General features: G+C 42.2%; 1 protein-coding gene across 10 annotated transcripts in view; it reads right to left on the reverse strand.

The window, feature by feature from the left end:
• Positions 1 to 17,323, reverse strand: part of kcnt1b (potassium sodium-activated channel subfamily T member 1b) — a 50,949-nt gene extending 33,626 nt beyond the window's left edge. For 7 of the 10 annotated variants that reach the window (XM_042100811.1, XM_042100807.1, XM_042100804.1 and 4 more), the window contains exons 1-2: positions 16,942 to 17,323; positions 15,122 to 15,292 (exon numbers count right to left, since the gene is read on the reverse strand). In XM_042100811.1, coding sequence (XP_041956745.1) covers positions 15,122 to 15,292; positions 16,942 to 17,099 — 329 coding nt within the window. In that variant the 5' untranslated portion in view covers positions 17,100 to 17,323. Of the gene's footprint in view, positions 1 to 2,741; positions 3,156 to 15,121; positions 15,293 to 15,806; positions 15,856 to 16,941 lie in introns of those variants that run through there. The other 3 variants (XM_042100809.1, XM_042100812.1, XM_042100813.1) reach the window with 3 other exon arrangements.
• Between the last annotated feature and the right edge of the window lie 6,819 nt (positions 17,324 to 24,142).

Consider the following 24,142-nt stretch of genomic DNA (forward strand, 5'->3'; position numbering starts at 1 on the left):
TGTGTGTATGTGTAGCAATGACTCACCATCCTCAATAACATCACTGTAAACAAACAATCATGTTTGGAGAATTCAAGTAGAAATGTTTAACAATGTCTGTGTATACCAACTGATCAGAAAGCAAAAATAGTCCATGAAGCCAGTGAATGGTTGAAACATACAAATGAATGCATATTCACAATGGTTAGCATGTCTGGACTTTTCAAGCCAGCTTAATTACAAAAACAAATTATGTTCCTGTGTGGCAGTAATCACTTAAAATCATTTAAACATAGCCTTCAACTGTTTTGTTATATTGTTCATAAACAATAATGGACCAGTGACAATTACTAAAGACAAATGACAGAAATATCTCGGAGGTAGGACCAGCGACTAATTTCTTCATCTCCCCCTATTCCAGTCTCTACATTCAGAGAAAACAGTTATATTTATGACTGTTATATTATATTTATGACTGTTTAGGTTATTAATACCTGCTGGGTCTCTTATGGCAAAGATGCTCCTCTCCGTACAGCTACTATTGAACTTCTGTCATTTGTACCAGTACAAATGATTGTAAATCTATTATACGTGACTATACTGAGAGCTATCTGCTTGCAAAATATGTATCCTCAATACAAAACCACAAATTAGTTTTTCTTTGAAGAAATATGAGGTTCTCGCTGCTTTTAAAAGTGCTCAACCAACCTCTGAAGCAATTAAGAGACCAAATGAAATGACACTTTAGCATTAACAATTTTGAAGTTAAGTAGCAAATTACGCAATAGTGAAATCATTGCAACTGCATTGTTTTCAAGTGGGTTTAAAGAACAACAAATAATTCTCTCATTAATATGCTGATATATGACTATTGAAAATGGTAAATTCTTGTACAGAATGGCAAGACACCAGATCACACAGACCTGACACTAGGAGAGGCAAAGTGCAGCAAACGCCTCTGGCACCATTCCTGTCTGAGGCAAAGACACTCTCCAGGGCCAGGGATTTATGAAGTCGTTGTAGACTAAGACAACGGAAGTTTGTGGCAGTCGGTAACACAGTGCACTCTGTTGTCAGCCCCTGTTTACTTCTGGCTTTAGAACTGAACTGAGCCCATTGCAGCAGTGGACAAAACACTGCAGAGATGTAGCCCTTACCAGTGCCACTGCGCCCTTGTGAAGCTGGGTGGCCAGACAAGTAATCCTCCCAAAGTCTTTGAATATAACAAATTTAAGACAACTGTGTCACTATTCTTTATTCCTACCCCCCCTCTCTTTGTACAAATACTTGTAAAATAATTTATATATGTTTTATGAATGACACAAGGTACACTGGAGTTGGAGTTAGGAGTTGTTTTGTTTAATTAATGGCTAATGTGTGACAGACCTAGGCTACTTCCAGCAGGACTGGCATGTCCTTGGTGGTCCCTCTGAAAGGAAGAACTGCCCATGATGGCTATGAGTCATGGCATTGGTTGGTAAGAGTTGGATGGACTCAAAAAACTCTCAAGAAGAAACATTGAGCCAAACTCATCTTAGGAAGATTCACATGTGGTTGGCGGTGGCTGTACATTTTGTTCTGTACTGGTTGTATATGTACGGGCATAATCTGAAAATTAAAGATTAAAGACCACAGACAGAGGATGAGGGCAAGGCACTGAACTCCACACTACTTGACACAATAGCAGTGTGAGTTTAGTTCTCATATTTGATTGAAATGGACAAGGACAGATAGCCTACTTCAATAATGCTTTTGATCAGACACAGAAAAACATCCCAAGATAGAAATGCACTCTGGAGACATTTCCTCTCTGCATGTTTTCTCCCCACATCTATCCATCCAAGGCTTTCACAGACCTTTAATAATGAGATCAAGTGTGGTTGCTCATCTAAAATGAGTTTATAGGTTTATGGGAATGGTGACCTTGGTTATTCAGACAGTAGCAGGAAATGCTTTTTGTTTCAGTAAAGCTATCAGATTACTGGTATGGCAAGATGCTCAGTAACTGTCAAGGACTTCATAGGAAGCCTTCTACTTGGTCCAGTCACATGGTCACTTACATGAGACCATGCGACATGGCCATTTCAACGGAATGGTGTCATGAAACATGTATTGTTTTGATAAGGCGCACATGCATTTGAGTCGTGCACAGCACACACCATCAGCGTGAAACATTTCCCGCCCACATCATATTTCTCGCCGATACACACATAACAATCTCCCGCAGCCTCTGGTCTAAAACCAGTAGCGTGTATCCATCAAATCGCTAAATTCGCAAGCATGAAAATGCAATTAAACCACAATGTGAAATTGCATGTATGTACAGGTTAATGTATGAATGGAATAAGAATTTTAAATACTGATCATCCCATCACTAAGGTTCACACTGGTGCAGAGCTCATAGAAAACTGCAGCATTCTCGTATTTATGTAAAACGTGAAAGAAGTCGATGGCAGCTAAGATTGTTACCTCATTATTATTTCCATTTCCCAAGTCCATTAAACAGTCATAGGCACTGCGTAATTATGTGAAATGCAATGTATGACTAACACAGTAGGCTATGCGACAGACTGCTTCATTTCTTTTCAAGACGAGGCGAGATTATTCCTAAAAATAGTCTTGCGTTACAACAGTTTTCAGGTTGTTATTTTATCGCACTTTGAATGACTAATCTAATGATTTATGTCAGGTCCTTGGATTACTCTGCAGAATGCAACAGATCGATGCCAAAACCGATACAGTTGGATAAGGTTCTGCAGTACCTTTGGCCAGCATCGCTCCCCAGTGAGCCCATGGTTCGAATTGGCATCGATGGATGGACCCATGTTTGATCCGGCGCTTTCTGGGTATCGGTCCGCACGTCTGTGTCGATCTCCGACGGCGATTCCGCGAGATTGGCACCGGCCATTCCTTCGGTCTGCTACTTCACGCCAGCCAAGGAGGATAATCAGACCCGTGGACCTATTGCAATCCCATGGCTCATCAAGAGCCGAGCGCTGAAAGCTATGATCACATAAGTTGCAGGACCGACGAGTCGAGGGAATATATTTTATTATATCCTCTCAGTCTTCGAAGGTCTAGACGCGCAGAAAGAGCCTGTCAAATTCAAGCGCATCTCTGCTCGGAGCTCCATTGGTTTTACGCTGCATGCTTTACACTGCGCAAGACGAATGAACCACGCAAGCCACTCTGCGCTAAGGTTTCACACTTAATGAAGCTATGTAAAGAACTCTACAAACACAGTTAACTGCTAGCGCATTTTATATTAACAGTTCACATTTTTTATTTAAATATTTCCATCGTTTTTATTGCCAATTATCCATCCTAGTCCTTCCCCTACGCCACATTAAAGTTTAATGCGGACACTAAGGAAATGTATGGCAAAATCTAAATATAGAAAGCAGGACAAGTCCATAGTACTAAGTGAACAGAGAATACAAACTGGTGTGTGACAGTCTATTCTTGAGATGTTAAAATTACTTATGCATGCAGGCTCGTTTAAAATAAATGTTTTTCGAACCGGTTGCCTGACCAAAACAGAGACACTGACTGACAAGTCAAACAGTCTGCTTTAAGAACTGCATCCTCCGCACAGTCTCACGCCACACGGGTGCTGAAAACCGAATGGATTACGTAACACGCAACTCTAGAGGAAGACGCCGATGGAGAATCGAGAAACAGGAGAGGTTACTCTATACCACAGTGACTCCCCGTGGCGATGCAACCACAAGTATCACCAAGTCATCATTCATGCACTGTGGACATACATGAAAATGAATATATGGAAAGGTCTGGAATTGTGTAATGACTAAAGAAGTAAATTATGTAAGGAAGTACATAGATACTGTATAGGCCAAAAACATATAAGTAAAAGGCTTATACATAATAGTCAGGTATAGTGCAGTGTGGAACTTCAACCACATCAGGTTTTTGTTTTGGAATGGCCCACCCTGCTATGTCCTCATGTGTCTGCACCCCAGTCATGCGTGCAATGGTGGTCACTGATCATACCTGCGCTCATGGGCGGATTATGAACTTTCGGGCCCCTGGGCCCAGATGTATTAAGGGCCCCCCACTTATTGTCGTATATGTGGAAGGGGTAACATTTTTTTACATTTTTTTGATGTGATTTCTTGTATTCTGGTGCATTTTGGGAATGGCCAATACTAAATTCAACCAGATTCATATCCTACATCCTGATTTGTTGATATTGAGGCAATGATTCCATACAAAGGCTTGGGCTTCAGGGCCCCCTGACCCCTTGGGCCCCTGGGCCTGGGCCCGGTGGGCCCGTGCAGTAATCCATCCCTGCCTGCGCTGGTGCTGACTACCCTTCAGATGGGTCAGGCCCTTGAGTTGTGGATCTGCTCGAGGTTCCTTCCTATATGTTTCTCCAATTCTAGAGAGTTTTTCCTCGCCCCTGTTACTCGTGGGCCCTCTCAGAATGTTTTACACTCTGTAAAGCGCCATGAGACGTGTGTAATGTTTTGGCACTCTATAAGTGAAATTAAATTGAATTGAAATTGACAAAAGTATACATAAGACTTCAGACCATTAGCACTTATATGTACAGCCTAGGCTTCTTTATAAATAATCTGTGGTACAGTGAGGCACCACTAGTCCAGCAAAATAATTGGTCGTACATCACTTCCCCCCACTCAATGCAGCAGGTGGGAGTAGACCTCAGTAATGAGGAGCTGCACACCTTCTGCAATGAGCGACGTGTCAGTCTGCAGCACCCATAAGCCAGTTTAATAACAGCAGGGCTGTCGCGGAGGCAGCCGGCTCAGCCTGTCAACACACACACAAGATGTATCATGGTTTGAGGGAACACACATGTTCTGAAGCAGTGCAGGCTCCTCGGATGAGCCTGAGAGAACTTGGAGAGGTTCTCTCTATGCGCCCGCATATTCCGTGCATGCCAACAAGAATCCCACAATTCCCCAGTGCTTTTCCCTTCCAGCTTTTTCCTCATCACGCAGTCACTGAGCAGCCGAAATGAGCTGAAAAGCTGAGGATCCCAATTGATTTTGCCAGATACATGTAAACCAATTAGTGAGAATGGAACAGGCAGGAGTGCTGGTCAGACTCTTGAGATGGCTTTGGACTCACACAACTCATCCATGAGCGGATTATGAACTTTCGGGCCCCCCACTAATTGTCGTATATGTGGAAGGGGGGGTTTGGGGGTCCTCCCCCAGAACATTTTTAAATTGTTTGATGTGATTTCCTGTATTCTGGTGCATTTTGGGGATGGACAATACTAAATTCAATCAGATTCATAGCCTACATCCTGACTTGTTGATATTGAGGCAATGATTCCATGCAAAGGCTTGGGCTTCAGGGACCCCTGACCCCTTGGGCCTGGGCCCTGTAGGCCCGTTCAGTAATCCATCCCTGAACTCATCGCTCCCTGCCACAAACAGGGCGTCACACTTCTCTGAAACAAAACAAGTAATTGCACTGGCGCCACACCACGGAATGAAATAACTGGACAAGGGAGGTTTGGAAAATTGTTGACAGCAACGATGCATCCTTGCTGACCAAAGCGTACCAGCAGCGCGTGAACACCTCTTAATAGGACATCTGAACGGAGAGCTTTGCCAATTGAGGACAAATGGGTTATATGAGCATCATCAATCATCCATTAAATGAGGTTTTTACGGATACTTTTCCCCATGCCATAAACCATCTCTGCAGCTGTAGGCTTGAATAGTCCTATAAAAACATAAGAAAAAAATTAAGCTCAAAGCTGAGGCCTGTCTATGGACCAATGTCAGTTCTAGTTAGTTATTTACTTGTAGCGCAAATCCAACATGTTCCATCTCAACACAACTGGAAAAACACAATCAACATCAATCAACATCCCCATTTATATTCAGTGTTGGGTCAGATTACTTTGAAATGTAATCCATTACAGAGTAGGCCTACACACCAATTTTTGTAATCAGTAACGTAACAAAAATAAAAAAAATAAAATAATTTTAAAAAAAAATAAATAAATACATTGAATAAAAAAGACAGAGCTTACAAATACTTTGAATAAAAGAGACAGGGCTTACAGATAGCAAGCTGCACTTGCTGCAAGGTTGTGCTGGATTGAGCGAATGGCCCAAAGATGTGTTGTGGTAATGCTATTTCTGCTACTTTATGGTACACATGTAGCCCCCACTTCCCCTTTTTAACACAAATTGCGTGTTCATTTCTAAACCTCACTGCTGATCTGGGTCATGGCACCAATGCCTTGTGCTGATTTGCACGGCTCAGCCCTGCACTCGCCCGGACTCAAACCCACAAACAGCAGCACCTTGGATTCGGGAGTCAAGCGTGCTAACAATCGAGCTAAAAGCCCGGTCTGCTGGCTCCCTTACTAGCACAACTCTTAAGGTGTTAGGAAGGAAGTTCACACAGTATAGACCCTTTCAACAATAAAAACAAAAACAATGCTTGAACGTTCTATTTGGGCCCCAATCTACTTCCTCTGCATTAAGATAACATATGGAATGTTAAAACGGAAGTCTTGTGGGGCCAACTATGATGCTAATAATGGAACTCTCTTGAAAGGGTCTATACACACTACACAGATATGTACCAGCTAGCTACAGGTATTCAACTGGAATAGGCCTATGAGCAGACATTGGGGGGTTTCCTCATTTTTGCCAATTTGTCCTCACTTTATAGATAACTTGTCCTCCTTTTCAGAGTCTGGTTGGTGGTCACCTTAGTTCTGCTACATTATATATTATATATGTAGCCTTATACTTCCCCTTTTAAACACAAATTATGACTATCAACTGGTCTTGTATTTCTGCACAGAACCTCACATGAAGTGGAAAAAATAGGCGTCCATTTTATTCTCTAGCTGGGTCGCAGTTGAGTGTGCTAAAAGGCAATAATCCCTTAAATTAGAACTTCTGGCAAGTTTTGTGCAAATAAATGACAGATTGATATAACCATCAACACATTTAAGGCATCTTGCTGTGAAAAAAGATGTCAATTACAAAGCATGATTATCACATATAATGTGACCCGTGTTATTTGAATGAGGGGCCCCATTTAGATATCAGGGTGAATAATATAACCTATGTTATATATGATTGAGGGGCCCTATTAAGACATATAGCATAACCTTTGTTAAGTAAGTATAAGTATATATACTCTTTTGATCCCGTGAGGGAAATTTGGTCTCTGCATTTATCCCAATCTGTGAATTAGTGAAACACACTCAGCACACAGTGAACACACAGTGAGGTAAAGCACACACTAATCCCGGCGCAGTGAGCTGCCTGCAACAACAGCAGCGCTCGGGGAGCAGTGAGGGGTTAGGTGCCTTGCTCAAGGGCACTTCAGCCGTTCCTACTGGTCGGGGTTCGAACCGGCAACCCTCCGGTTACAAGTCCGAAGCCCTAACCAGAAGGCCACGGCTGCTGCTACAGCGTACAATGGAGGGAGCAGGAAGAGTGAGAAGAGTAAGAATTAGAGGAGGCCGAAGAATAGGACGTGGAGGTGAAGAAGTAGGAGGAAGAGGACGCAGAGGTGAAGAAGTGAGAGGGAGAGGACGACAAGGAGGTGAAGGTAGAGGAAGAGGACAAGGGGGGGAAGAGGAAGGGTAAGAAGAGTAAGAAACAGAATTACTGATGACATCAGAGCTACAATAGTGGACCATGTAATCAACCACGGAATGACCCTGAGGGAACGGGTTCAGCCTAACTTGAACTGAAATGTTTCCATAGGGCTGCTTTGGTCCGCAACTGGTTTACAGGTCACCCACTCTTCACTGTACTCAACCTCCCCTCATACTCTCCATTCTTGAATCCAATTGAAGAGTTCTTCTTTGCCTGGCGCTGGAAGGTCTATGACCATCATCTCCATCAATGCATAGCCCTTTTACAGGCAATGGAGGAGGCATGTGGGGATATTGACCAGGCATCATGTCAGGCCTGGATACGGCATTCCATAAGATATTTTCCCCGGTGCCTTGGACTAGAGGATATTGCATGTGATGTAGACGAAATTTTGAGAGAGACGACACGATGTAGACGAATAGAAATTACTATTTTGTGTTTTGACTTGGAAAAATACACTTGTGTTTGTTTTGATGTGTGTAAATAAACACCAATACTTGAAGTTTGGATCCCTGTATCTTTACAGAACTATGACAAAAGTATAACCTCAAACTAACATAGCCTACCATGTGCACAGAGAAAGCAAAAGCCAGATGTGTTTTTTATTCATACCATGTAGTTGGCACATTGTGTGCTTATTATTGTGATGGCTTGTGTTTACTGTTTGATACGAAAACACCATTTTTACGAAGGTGTGAAGAGTTAAGCAAGGTGTGTTAGCTTTTGCAAGAGAACTACAATGTTTGGTGAAAGGTTTTCCTATTTGTGTGTAGAGTTTTGCAAACATAGCCAATAGTTACAAAAAATGTGCTTAAGCAATCAGAAAAAACTGTAACTAATTATAACATGTTGTATATTACGGTAACTAATACTAGAGTAAATTTTAGTCGAAAATCAACCATACAATATTGAAATGCAATCCAAAATACCTTTTGATGTCATGCGTATCAATATAATAAAGAACATCCTGTTAGGATAAATAAAATACATTATATCATTTCTCTGCCTGTGGTTTACAGACAGTAAAGAAGTGTTTGACTGAAAGAAATATGCTTTGTATAGTTCATGTAGAAGCTAATGACTTAATTTCCTTTGGCTAAGCAACATGATATGTACATACGTACCTACATACATGCATACATACCCTTTCTCAAACAAACACCTAATCTCATCTGTCAGCTCCATCTACAAAGAGCCAATTGCAGTAAGGGCAAAATGAAAACAAGGCACAGCTGGGCGTAGGCCATTCCCATCTTTATCACAATGAATTACTGTAAAGCTAAGGCCCTACTATTGAACTCATTCCAAAGTGCTAGCTGCCTAACATAAATCCACTTTCTCTGGTGCAGACATAAATTGAATATTTGTGTGTGTGTGTGTATGTGTGTTTCTGTGTGTGTGTGTGTGTGTGTGTGTGTGTATGTGTCTGTGTGTGTATGTCTGTGCCTGTGTGAAGTGTATGTGTGTGTGTGTGTGTGTGTGTGTGTGTGTGTGTGTGCGTGCGTGTGTATCTGTGTCTGTGTGTCTGTGCCTGTGTAAAGTGTGTGTGTGTGTGTGTTTGGTGGGGTTATTTGCATTCTAGGCAGGTGGAGCACAGGAAACACCCTGGGGAGCAAAACACCAGAGCCGTCTGCGAAGCACTTGACTCCCGGTGCTGTTCAGAGTACAGGAAGCAGGGGGAGCCCTCAGGGTTATCCAGAGGGCATATGGGACATGGAGGATCTGCCATACACATGAATGCTGTGTTTATGGGCAGCGGTGGTGCAGGAGGTAGAGGTAGTCGTTGGGCAACTAGGAAGCTGCCAGTTTGAGCCTGGCTCCTTCAGCAAGACACTGAACCCCAAACTGCTTCCGATGTACAAGGTTGGCACCTTACATGCCAGCCTCTGCCATCGATGTATGTGTGTGTGTGTGTGTGTGTGTGTGTGTGTGTGTGTGTGTGTGTGTGTGTGTGTGTGAATAGGTGAATGTGAGGCATGAAATTGTAAAGCGGTTTGAGTGCTCAGAGGAGTAGAAAAGCGCAATTTAAATGCAATTAATTTACCATTGATCACTAACACTACACTCTCATCCAAAAAGCTGCGTATTGACAAGGCAATATTGTACCGGTATTTTTTTTTTTTAATCTAAAAAACTCATAGAATAACAAACACCCATAAAACTGCATGCATAAAACATAACTATATACTGTGCCAACTTCATACATGTAAAAAATAGTTAATTTCATGCAATCAAAACAGTGGGATCTGCATTTACAAGTCCCTATAATATCCCACAGCTTAGCACTATGCTTTATGCCTCACCCTACCAGCCAAGTTACAGGAGCGCTAGTCACCAGATGGAGCTATTACTCAGTCAGGAAGGTGACCCATCACCAGTAAATATAGCTCACGGTGACCTTGCTCATATGTGACTTTTAGTAAGGCAGTCAGGACACCCTGATTGCAGTGGAGTGCAGGTGTGCAGAGCAGTATGACGCTGACCACGGCTGCACCCTGCACCACCACCACCATCCCCCTGGCTGGAGGCCAGATGCGCCTGCCTGCCTGGTGTGGGGGACCAGTGGGGAGGTGACAGGTGGCCTCCCGGCTGGGCGCTGAAGGTCCCCTGCCGCCAGCCAGACTTGTAGTGAAGCATGAACCTGAGCGGTCCGGCCAAGCACTTCCCGGACGTCATCATATCCCAGCAATCCCCGCAGCTTCGACCAGTGGCACGCCGCACTATCGATGCCAAGAGCGTGCGGTGAATAAGGAGGGCCATTAGATAATCATGAGCAAAGTTTTATTTAGCAACCTGAGAACTCCATCTCAAGTCATTCAAATAACAATGATCTTATTTCATAGTTAGAACATCAAATGAGCCTTGATGACATTTGTATAATGTAATAACTTACTCTCTATGGGAATATCCTGATGTTTGCCATGTCTTCTTGGTTTATCTATTCTGACTTGGATGTGTGTGCGGGCGTCATCACACTGTAATAAAGCTTTTATATGCCAGGACCACTGGGCAATGCCTGGTTTCACAATGTGCAATGGCATGCTGAACAATGCTAACAATAGTGTCTAAATATCAAACACGAGGGAGGAACATTCATTGCATGTCATTTTGATTTTAACAGCCTGAAATGTCTTGACTTACCAGCAGGAGAGCAATTAGACTAATTCTTGCAAATGCAAAAGTTTAAAAGTATCTGTCGGTATGGGGTTGATTGCACCCGCAAGATTTTCTGTCACGTCAAAAACATGTTCAGTTTACAGGAAATGAGCTGACATACTCATGACTAGGGTGTGCATGAGTGTATGTGTGTGTGTGTGTGTGTGTGTGTGTGTGTGGGTGGCATCCCTTTGCAACTCATACCATAAAGCGATGCCTGGCTTCCTGTGCGCAGCAGCCTCTGAGAGGCACATCATCTGAGGCCTCTTGCCCCTGCTGTACGAGTCTCTCCTGCGTCCTGCCTTCTCACTCTGTTCTCGCCCTGTTCTCGACTCATCCTGCCACAGCTCAGAGGGTTCCATTTTAACCGGTGCTGTTCAGACACCAGGCCTTTTGCTTGTGGTCATCTATCTTGTCTCCAGCAGATCATCGCCTCAAGTGAAAAACATTTTGTCTTTTCCCAGATGTCATTTTCATTACAGTGGGCTGTTAAAGCGATCGATACCAAAGAGCATGTTTTTTATTTTTTTAAATGTTTTAAAGGAAGCTGCATTATGCTACGTGTCATTGAGCTCTCAGCAGTTAGCTTTTGATTATCTGAAGGTTCATCTTAAATTCATGAATACATTTAAAACAAAGTACAATGTGACTCATATGAGAGGGTTCACTTGTCACGCGTTTAGCAAAACAACATGAAAATCCTCATGGAACAATGAGCTCACATCATTAAATCTCTAATGCTGATTTAATTTCAGATCGGAACAACACTGGAGAAGCAATCAAGTGGCATGAAGCCGCTTGCTGCTTTTCTTGGGGTTGTTGCTACGCAGAACACTTCTTGCCCACATATTTTGAGGGGAGTAATTGCCTCTCATTCTTCTGTCCTACGAGAGGTAGGTCTGTAACCTGCCGATCCTTAAGAGGGCTATTATCCTACACACTAAAGTACCATACTCCTACAAGTGTGTCCCCACACCGCTGATCACAGACAAGCAATCACCAGAGCACACACACGGCAGCAGGAGCAGTGATTGCAGTGGCAGACCGAGGCAGATCTGTTCCTTGTTTATTTACAGTTTAAGCTGAAAGTCTGGAGTCATACTGCTCTTTTATATATGGAGAACTCAACAAATGCTGTCTTTGTGAAACTGCTTTGATATAGAGAAGTCTTGTGATTTATCTTTTGTTGACAACTCCTGCTGCCTTTTGGAAGGGTGTTACTGGCACCATGCTTCTTCAGGGGAGCAGCAGGAAACTTAATTTCAATAATGGGGAGGCAGAGTTTTTGACAGGGCATCAATTCCCCCCCCCAGCCCCGGCTCATTAGGAGCTTATTAGAAACAGCAGGGTTGCGTGCATTAATTTAATTGTCAAGACAGACCAGTGCATCCATTTGTTACAGCGCCCTGGGCATCTGACTGTGTTGCAGTCGTGCGGCAACAACTGACGAGAGAAGAGTGCGGACGTGTGAATGTCATGAGTGCATGCTTATGTGACCTCTGCATGAGTTACCTCTGCATGTGCATCATGACTCACACTAGGTTGTTACAGAAATTATTTTGTTCCCTCCTGCACTGCTTTTATTATTATTATTTTTTTTCCGACTTGTTGGACGAGCTGTGTAAAATATATGCGTGGAGGCTCGCTCGAAGCATCCAGCAGCACACACACGTCCACCCACTCACTCACTCTGCACCGGTGACTAATCTCGACTATAGTCTAGACTACAATAGGCAGCAGGGGCAGCCTGCGAGGCAGGCCAGTGTCAATATGCCGCTCTCTCGCCTGACAGCTGTACCATGGCTAGAGCAGTCATTATTTCCCAGGGACAGGCAGAACTGCCACAGAGCAAAAAGGAAACTGGTTATTGTCCACTGGAAGATGAGGGAGAAGAAAACAGCTCAGAACAATGTGCTGAAGGACATGTCTCTTTGTGTGTCTTCCATCATGCCAAAAGCTCATCTACTGTGCTCATCGTCGCATGGCCATCATACAGCGAGTTCACAGTACTTCTGTGCCTTGAGGGAACATTATCAACATTCTTCCTGTTGACGGTACAATTCATTTAACGGAATGTATCCGGATATTTGTGTCAGTCAGATGGAAATAATGTGCGCCTGCTGACCAATGATATGCTGCTTACAGTACATGCATGAGTGAAAACATGCATGAGTAAAAACATTGTTTTTTTGTTTTTTTTCACTGCTCAGAGCAAAACTGCTGTGAAAGGTTAGAAACCTCATTTAGAGTTTATGTACACGTGTGCTTTGTGTGTGTGTGAGAGAGAGAGAGAGAGAGAGAGAGAGAGAGAGAGAGTGAGTGGGTGAGTGTGTCTGTGTGTGTGTGTGTGTGTGAGAGTGAGAGAGAGGGAGAGTGTGTAAGTGTGTGAGTGTGTGTGGAGGGGCAAACAGAAAAATTCAAAGGGAAGGTGGAGAAAAAAGAAGGAGAGGGAGAGCGAGGGAACATTAATTGTGAGGCCCTCGTAATGATCCTCTTAGCACCTAGCCGCCCACACACCCACACACACAGACGCACTCATGCCTGTCTGTTGGGAGGTCCCTGTTGGAGTATTAAATGGTGAACACGGATGATGTCCTACTTGTCAAAAATTCCATTTATAATTGGCGACATCCAAAGCCAAACAAGGCAAACCGGTTTCCAGTCTCTCAAACAAATAAACTGGCCGACAAAAAATTTGCCGCTTTAACCATGCTTTTGAATAAGCAATGCAAAACAGAGTTTTCTCTTTTTTCTCAATTTCAAAGCAACAACTAATCATTAAAATTTAAGACCAACTGTCACTAAGCAGCTGAAGCCTGACATTAGCAACTCTCAGCAAAGCCCCAAGTCCTACCAATTCCCAAGGATGAACCATTCTGCTGAGATAGGCACTTTCACTCTTCTACAAAGCAGGCCAAGGGGAGAAGCTGGTCACACAATATCCTCCTCTACAGAACAGCCAATACAGAACACGCATATGTGTGTACATTCAAAGGACACTATGAACAGCCACTTAAGCACATTTTAAAACCTTTTTACATGATGCTACTGCGTCTTGTGCCAGAAATAATGACAAGGATTAAATCTGTACCCAACACGACTGCATCTCTAGCTTACTCATATGTGGGCAGTGAGCTGCATCCGCGGCCACCCATTATTAACCTGCAGCGAGGCAGTGGCAGACGGCAGCAGCAGCAGCAGCACTGGAGGACTGTGCAGTTGGACTCGCTTTCCACTCATGCCCTACAGCATACACAACGCACGAACACATCATAAAAGCACTCCTGTGCAAATAGGAACGCACACTGTCACAAGTATTTATGCCGGCAATAGCAAGGCTGTCAGAGAGTATTCACATTGGAACGGGCATTTACGTCCTAACACATACTCAGAGAGGTTTTATGGTGTCCACCACCATCAGAGGCAGAAGGGCTTTTGTCAGGGATGCTCCTCCTTATGCAGGGTGTTTACGTATGCTGGCTTATGCAAAATGTCTTTCGAAAAAGAAACAGAATGAATATTAAACATTTGTTATCGTATCCTCCAGTTTTACACTATGATTCAGCTGACTTGAGCTGTCTTCAAAGCTGTGCCATTAACCGCTCATTGTCACCCACCACCCTGCTGAAATACAAATTAGCACCCTACATGGAGGTTTTTGATCATCTAAGAATAGCTGCACATTATTATGTTTGACAGAAGCTTTCCACATTCATGGTCATATGTTGGGACAGAGTAACATGATACATCAACCTTATTTTAACTAATAATAATAACAGTAATGATGAACTCATTGTGGCTACTGAATACATGTTTTGTGGTGTGTTCTGCCATGTACTATGTATTCTACATGGGATTAGTATGGGATTATAAACACTGAAGAAATACACTGCCAACCAGAATGGCTGCCGAAACGTAAGCCTTATACATATGTACGGAGGTAGGCTATATCTCTTGTACATGTCAAGCCACAGTCAAGCTAGTGAGTATCAGCCAGGGGAATATCTAGAGATACACGTGAATGACAACCACAGTAGTCCTCACCAGGGAGGCACAAAACCACATCTGCCTTGTTGTTCTAGTTACCACACATCAGCATATTAAACCAACACAATAAGTATTCAAACTTGTACAGCCTCTACACCACTCAAACATCTATGGCCTTGGGGTATTCAGGACTCAGCCTCATTCAGACAAAGCAGTGCTACTATTCAACTGCGTGTTCAGTGGCAATACAGTACAGTAGACAGCTCTTCCAGCCGTCAGTATATATGGCCGTGCTAAGAGCTGTTCAGCAAGGGAGAGAGAGAGAGAGAGAGAGAAAAAAAAGAAAGAGAGAGAGAGAACACATAAGCCTATACCTGTCTTCGCTCTGGAAGGACTGGTCTCCGAGCAATAGGTCCCTGAATCTGTAGCGGGGAGGCAGTGGGGGCACCCCTGACTCCCCATCGCCAATCTTGAGGTTGCTGATGTCCAGGATCACCCCCGTGCTGCCCCCACTGGTCTTCTTTTGGACAGACTCCGTGGAGCCCCTGCAGGGGATGGAAGGGAGTGGGGTGGTGGGGGGGGGGGGGGGCAGAGGCTGTTATTTACGATAAGAAAAAGTAACCACCACCACTGCTTCTCAATCAATACTTTTAATTTGCTCCTCGTGGTCTTGTTGGTTATAAAGCTGCTCACACTGTAATGTCCATTTCAAACTGAATTAACCACACACATTTATTGTTTTTCTGCACACATTCAATTCGCCAAATCAATGTTAATACACATATCAAGTCACTGCAATACTGTGTGCATGCGTGCATTATATAAGCGCAGTTCTGCTACACTGCCTAAGCCCATCCCTGGAGAAGTGATATCACAGGCACTGCACTCAGTCTGGCACTGTGCTCCCACTAAATTCATCCTGCTAATTAAATTTTACATCCTCCATGCCTTGGACCTCTACTGTACATCTGTTAAACAGAAGTCTGCTGAAATACTGAGGAGATGCTCATGACCGCACACTGTGTAGCCCACAACCGTGGGCGTGTGTGTTTGTTTTACCTGTCACCAGTGGAACTGGGGGACTGTTGGGGAAGTGCCGTGGCTGTGTCTATAGGGCAGCGTTTGGGAGGAAGAGTGAAGGAAGAGTGCTCAACAGTAATATCAGAGGTTCATTTGCACCTGAACACTTCCAGTTAGTTCACATGACAGCAGTTGTTAGTACAGCACATTGCAACAGTTTTGACAGTATAGCAATAGAAGTGTTGTTGTTTTTTTTTTTTTTTTCAGATAAAAGGCACACAGTCATGCATCAATCTATTTCTATTTAGAACTTCCACCTGAAAGTTCAAATCATGTATAATGACTGTTATGATAAGCTGCTCTGTCTTTCTGCATCAGTTGCTGAGGTTTAAGTGTGCCTGCAGATGAAGGCCCTAAGCTCCCATTTATCTTAAGAGTCTTCACACAGCCGTCAAAAGCCTGGCCAGCCCAGTCGGTGAGCTGTTTCCCAAAAAAACTGTCTTGACATTTAAATGCATAATTTACTGACGCTGGCAAAGCAGCTCTGCTGGGCTCTGTGAGCGGGGAGGGAAAGCAGAAGAGTTCCAATGTAGCTGGCAAATCCCGATAATCTAGACAATGTGAAAGCGAGTTTGAAAAGGCTCGTGCACACAGATATAGGATAATAATTAAACTGCAGGCGCTTTCCTGTGATTCTAGCCAGGAGTAAGCAGTGGTCATTTCGAGTGATCATTCCATTACCGGGAAATTGTTTCAAATGGGGTGACGTTTGCAATTAGCGCAGCGAGACTTAAATGTCTTCCCATTGTTGTCCTTCTGTATAGAGTCTAGACCTTTAATGTCAATATTATTATGTTGACATTGATCTGTTTTCTAACAGAACACTTGGAAATATGTCATGTCCTCAACTGAGTTACAGTAACACTGGGATTCAGAATTATTGCTATATATTGAGGGCAAGCAAATTATCTCCTGGGAGGGAAAAGAAAAGAGCAGTCGAAAAAATATCAAAACACCGATTTCAGTATCAAAACAAATCTTTTTATGTTCAGGATGCAATGACGCTACCGCTAGAACATATTTTGAAATAACAGCCCGACTTACGATAACGACTAGAAGACTGTAGAAGAACGTATTTTGTTGATATGAATGCCAAACATTGAATATCCCTTACCTGGTTGTGTGTGAACGTGAAGTCCCATCATTGTAAACGTATGTCTTGTTTCTGACAGACTCGTCGCACATGTTTCTTATGCCCACAACCCAGTCACCGTTGAAGGCTTCCGACTGTAGCGTCCTCTTGTAAACTCCATCCTCCTTGGACAATTGCATGAAAGATGAAGGTCGCCATACCTCCACAAGCTCCACAATGTATTCCAAGGGGGTGAGACGAAACTTCCTTATGTCACCGCAGCAGCTAGGTTTAATTTAGTACTGGTTTACTTTCAGTCTGATATTCATGCACCCTGTTCTGTTCTGTCACTTCTGGAACTCAACATTTGCGCTTACAGAGACGCGCTCTACTCCTGCGACAAGGTTCGGCACTCTGAGGTAACAGCTTCCTGGAAAATGAACGTAGACCCCGACGACTATAAACAGCGCGGCACTATATTCTGAGCGGTGGCCGACCCGTTATCCTCCGCAGTCATTAGAGCACAGTGGCCGTGGGTGAAAGTCTGTATGAAGACATACTGACCACATTGATGCTCTTGGTTGGTGGACATGCGCACACAGCCACTCTGACAGAAAATTAACATGACGCCATCGCGGTTATGATGTGCACAGTGGTTGCTCAGGTGCTCGCCTCATAGTGGGATATGTAGCCTATGTGGGGACAGATGTGGCCCTAGGGGAGAAATGGTATCCTTAAAATGACCCCCCACCTCTCTCTCTTCAAAGAAACTGACTGTAATTGGTCACATCTTCTGATATCATAGGTTGGTTGGGTTAGGTACCAGAAGATAAAGTAGTGTGTTGTGGTGACAGTGTTGACACAACCTTTTGTAGTCAGCTGTGTATTCTCAGTAAAATGCAGTGGATGTAATAGCAATGTGACAACCATTTTTTATCTTCTTTTGTCGTGACACAAAAAAACAGAAATGTGGTGCCTTCAGATTTCTGCTTGTTGTGAGAGTAGTAGTAGAAGTAAAGGCACTTAAATGAGCGTTCTGGTGCATAATGGCATAGTGCATAGTGCCATGCATCACCCAGTGCTACTCATTGGAGGTGGTTAGTGAGGTACCCCCTTCAATGTGAAACGCTTTGGGTGCCTTGAAAAGGACTGTATAAATACAATATGTTGTTGCTGTTGTTGTTGTTACTATGAACATGTAATAAAGACAACAATGTCATACATAAAGCATTTTATTTATTTAACCCTTGTGTTATCCTCAAATCTTACCGACACTCTTTATCCTTGGGGTCAATTTGACCCCAGCTAAATAAACCCTCAGAAAATGATTATAATTCATATTGTTACCCAGTTTTTTTGTGACAGGTACTTAACAAGAGTGTAATAACCACCATCAAAAGCCCTACAAAACAATCCCACCCCCCCACACCCCTTTATGAACCTTGGAACCCAGGCTGGCAATATTGCCCGTCCAGTGTCAGCAGCCCAAAGGCTTGCGGTTGCTTCCCCTTTTGACTTATACAGTCCTGCCAAAATGACTTATATGTAATATGTACTTGTGTATGTAATAATGATAATAACAATATGTTCTCATACTATTCAAATAATAGTATCCATAATGTGTCAAATATTCATGTATCCTATGTTTCATACAGCTGGGGTCAAACTGACCCCAAGGAACATCAATGTACAAAATATTTGTACAGGACATTGAAAACAAATTATTGTACAAATTTCATGCTAACTCTGTTGTACCCTTCAATTGAGGAAAAGTCATGAAACATGAAGCAAAAAAAAAAATGAACCATATATTTTATGATGTTAAACGTTGTTTGGGGTCAAATTGACCCCAAGGATAACATGAGGATTAATATACATTTACTTACACAAAAAGTATATAAAAACTATTAAAGTACATACTTTGTGTTTTGCCTGTATCTATGCAAACATTTTAGCTTTGGATATTTGCATTACACATACTTATTGACATTGCTTTGACATTGTCTACCCGTATAAAGCAAAGTATATGCCAAAAATGCAACAACTTGTGTCATCTTGACAATAAATAGTTTATAGTACATTCAAAGTTTTGCTCACTGGTTACATTTTTGGCAGCTCCTGTCAAAAATTGTGAACCGAGTGCAATTACAGAGCACAGCCTCAAAATTGCGACCATGGCTAAATGTCCCAGTGGGGTTTTAGGTGATGGACAGGAGAGGAAACAGCTTAAGTCAGTAACTGTCAGATTGAATGGCATCAGGTTGATGGTTCAATGTGTAAAGGGAATATCCATGGTGATTACTCAGTATCACACCGTGAGGTGAAGGTGTTAAAAGTGAAATGGTCCCAGATGGTATGTGTGATATGACTCATATAAGAAGTCAGATAGGGTTCCCAGGTGTTGGTATTGCATCTAATTATAAAGGAAAGCCTTATGAATAGTGTTGCTTCTTAGCTGATATTGCATAACGGATTGTGTATTTTTCAAGTTCACTTTTTAATCCTTTTTGTCATTTTATAGAATGTCTACTGCAGCAATATTCGATAGCCTTAGAGACAGTGTGAACTGCTGAAAACTTTCTCTTCACATTTGATGCTTTATGTTATATAATAAGAATATGGTCTGAAACAGCCCAATTTTTGTACACTTCAACCTAACTGTAGCAGTATTTTCAATTCCCCTTTCTCTCAAGACAGCTAAGCATTTACAGTATATTCAAATCATCATGCGTTAGAATATGTGGATATTGTCACTCTCCTTGAAAATAACATAGGCAGTTTCACACACCCAGTCGAATAGGACACAGCTGAAGTGCTCTCTGATACAGTAGATGGGCCTGTTGTTTACAAAGGCAAAGATCCATCATATCAAATAGCACCTCTCCTGGTTAGACCTTTTCATTACTGATGCTTATACTTTGAGATGACAGGTGCTCTACTGTTAGTAATATCCTGCTGTCCCCAGTATGAAACATTCATAAAATCTAGATTGTAAACCCATCAAAAAGAATGCAAAAACATGTCTGTTTTTAGTGTTAAAATGGGGTATTTTAGTCCCTAAACATTCAGATTTTAGTTTCACAACTGTGATGGTGATGTTTTCTTATACAATGACATCACGAGTGTTTCACATTTGCTCTGTCCGTGACAAGTGTCAAGGTTGGATCACTGCTTGTTCATATCTTGCTGAGCTTTTTGGCGTTGGTCTGCTCGACATTCCTGTGGCCACTTTCCCACAGAAAGAGTTCCCGTTATGGCAGGGTTATATTTTTGGATCTTTTTTGTGTGTGTGGTGGGGATCGGGTTGATTGGGAGGGTGGTTGTGGGTCTGTTATTGTGGGGATGGAGTTCACATATGTTTATAAATTATGTCAGTCAGAAATTTACAGCGTTTCATGAAACCCCCACCACTGCAAACATCCTCATCAATAATCTGTGTGAAAGCAGTTTGTTATTGTTCTTCTTACTGGCATTAGGTAATTAGAATGTGTCTTCAATACATATTCATTAAGTATAGGAATACATGATAATCCCACACATTTAGAGAGAGGACCTTGTGACTTTACAGTAATGCAGGATAAGAACATTTATCATGACAAAAAGCACAACAATTACTTAATGCACTCTAGTCCATTATTGCCACCACCATGAACTCCTATTGAGGACAGAGAGCCAAGAGGTTTTGGAGCAGATGCATGAATAATTAGTGTAGAAGAGGCAGGGCCCTCTCTCCAAGCTGTCAGGCTCTCGGGTGTCACCTTGATGTGAGTGCTTCACTTGTGAGAGAAGATCAACAACCGGGAGGCATGTCAGGCAACACTGAGCCAACCGTACAAGAGAGGAGTATACTTTTAAAAAGACGCACTAGGTAAGACGTTCAGGTTATTATGGTTATTTGAAGTAATAGTGACAGTTGTAGACTGTTGTGAACAGTTGACAAGTTGCTATTAAATATTAGGGAAAAGGTGATGCAGTGTATGTACATTCAAAGGGCTACAAAATTGGAGTGTAGGACTTTTTATCCATCCTGTTAACATCCATGTAGAGGGCAAACGAACGCTGGGAAAGTTTTCCTTAACCTTTTCCATCAACACTACAGTATACAACACTGATGTCTGAAGCAAAAGCAACAGACATTCTATCCTGATGCTATCTGTGTGTGTGTAATAGTCTCTGTAATTTAATAGGCTATATTTATAGCTCATGGCAAGGTACATTCAACACTGAACAAAGTGTTGTTTTGATTTTATCTTTTATAAAATACAGATTTTGTCGATGCTGGCCAGAAAATGAGTCCTTTCTTTGACCAAATCTGATAGAGACCTGCCGTCATGCATAATGCATTTTCCACTGGATACTGTACCTGTTTGCTGCCTGCTTCTTGCCTTCTGTTGCCATTGGACAACCCTGTGGCACAACTGCCAATCCATTATTATGTTACAGATCATGTTTTTTGTTGGCTGTTAATGACATAAACTGTTGAACAAGTTCTTTCCATTCATCTGAGTGATAAAGGAACAGTGATGGACTCCTCTCAGAAAAGGCCATTAAGAAGATCCAGAAGTTATAGCCTGAATCTCCACCTGGATCCATTTCTCAAACAGCATCACATTCGAGGCAAAGACATGGAGGTAGGTAGAGTGGAAACTCAACTCCAGATGTTCAACCAGAGCTGAATGTCATTCCCATGATTTTTGTTTACATTGGGACACACAATACTTTATCACCAGTTATTTTAGAAAATATAATGGGAAAAGATCTCTTGTTAATTCAATCGGGGCCAGTCACCAGGAAGACCATAGAGTCACTTGAGAAAAGGCATCTAAAATTGTGGTCATTCAGGGGAACACTGTGGCGCCCGTACGGGGTCAAGTCTCCTTTCCCGATCCCACCCCTTCTCTCTCTCCTCTCACTGTCCTTTCAAAAATAAAGGCAAAAGCCCCAAAATATACTTAAAAAATGATGGTGGTCAATCAGACGCAATCCCAGAGAGCATATATCAATTTGTTATCATTATCCCATTATGTCATGGGAATTTTAAAGAGAGCAGAAACACTAATTGTACACATACTCCAAACTAAACCCTTATTCTCAAGACCCTAACTTGACTCTCACTAAATTGTATCTTATTTCGGAATACAGACCCAGTCAGTGTCAGGAAGAGGAGAGAAAATGTCCAAACCTTTCTACCTTCACTCCCTGGCAGTGGACCCCTATGTGATTAATAGGGGATTTCTCCTCCTCAACACCCCTCCAATGGTGGCCAAGGTGCAGCCTCTGAAGGCAAGGATGAGTGAATGAGTCATTTTATAGGCCTACACTGTTAATATTCCCTAGATGTTGCACTGAAACCTAGGAAGCCCAATTAAACTCTACTTGTTAATAACACAGCTTAATGGCTTATTAGATTCAGTAGTCAATAGTATCTATTGTAAATCAAAGAACCCCATTTAATATACCGGTACTGTAAAGCCTTAGTAACTCCACCATTTGTTGATGCTGCTTTAGCTGATGATCAATACAATAGTAGTGAATATTATCTAGTGTAAATAAAAAAATCTATAGTAAATATGATCCACTCCTTGACACATTCTCCAAACTTGTATCTAACAGGGCCATCTATAATTTCAAATTTGCCAGTGATTCAGCCTTGCATCCTCTGAAAATCCTTTGAATTCTTTTTTTTTGTTCTATTGTGCTAACAGTGTTAGCGCTTAATTAATATATATTTATCATTAACTACTCTGTTCATTGATAAAAAAAAAGAAATACAGCTGTAGGTGTTTTGTTGTCAAGCTAAACAGTTGGTTGTGTGTTGAGTTAAGCCCCTTTCAGCGCTCACAGTCTGGTGTCCTGTATTCACAGGCTGGGAGAATGAGCCCGCTACCGCAGGGTGGCCAGCTGGGTGAGCAGTATTTACCATCCATCACTGGGAGGCTGGTCAGAAGCACACTTAGTCAGTCCTGCCCATATTTGTACAACAAACGTGGCTCCAACGCCTCGTCCACTTTACAAAGAGCCACCAACAATACCAAACAGGTTGGAAGCCTTGCTGGAGAATACATTTTTTCTTCCAGAAAATGGGAGCGATGAATATTGATGTGGTGTTCATAATTTTTATGTGAATCTAAATGAATGACATGAATGAAAACAATGACCATTGACCACAGTTTATTTACTACAGCTTTGTTTAGATGTAATATGAGAAACGGGACAGTATCAGCTGGCTCATTGGTTACAATCTAAACATAATGTGATTAGACTTCCACCAGGACAAAGAAGCAGAGTCAGAGATCAGATGTCACAGTGACCATGATGTACATGGGCCAGGGACTGAACAAGACTTCCCAGGACGATGTGAAAGTTCTGCAGCAAGTATGTGGAGGAGAAAACCTCTGTGTCTTCAAGGGGTCTGTGGAGCCAGGAGGTGGGACCAACTACAGATACTCTGTTGATATGTACATGTATATTCATACATAATGTATATGTCTGTTGATATGTACATGTATATTCATACATAATGTATATGTCTGTTGATGTGTACATGTATATTCATACATAATGTATATGTAAATATCTGTTCAGCATGCACTTAGTTAATTAGCGTTTCTTATGAGTTATGGTTTGTATATTATATTATAGTATATTATAGTATTTGTTTATTTTGATTGTTTATTTTCATTAGGCTATTCATTAGGCCATTGACATTATTGTTTATTATTGCTATTCTCCTTAATGTAGTCTTACCAACTTTTAAAACTGTTCACTGTTAATTTAACTATTGTATTGTTTTATTTGTAAGTCATTTTGGACAAAAGTGTCTGCGAAATCCCATAACCATAATGTATTTTTGAGCATGTAAGTAAACTATGCCCAAAACTGTTCAAAAATTGAGGCCCTGTTTACGTTTGTCTAAAGTCTATGTGCATTTTTCCTTTTGCGTGTATCCTGCAGAGGAATTCCAGTTTAGATCCCAAAGGCACATGGGCTTCCCTTTCAGTGCTACGCTCTACGTGAATGGCATCATGGCACGAAGAATTAGCTCTTGCTGTGAGTACCGCTACACCCCTGGTGCTCATCAAGGGAGAAAGAGCTGCTTCAGACTGACACGCCTCGCTGGAGGGAAGCCTTGCTATAGGTCAGTGTGTAATCATAAACATCCACCAGGTACAACATTTCAGCAACTACCAGATTTCATTATTATATGTATTAGCCTCATTGTGTATAAGCCACAGGACAGTGT

Source organism: Alosa sapidissima, chromosome 8, assembly GCF_018492685.1.
Source record: "Alosa sapidissima isolate fAloSap1 chromosome 8, fAloSap1.pri, whole genome shotgun sequence".
Lineage (NCBI taxonomy): Eukaryota > Metazoa > Chordata > Actinopteri > Clupeiformes > Clupeidae > Alosa > Alosa sapidissima.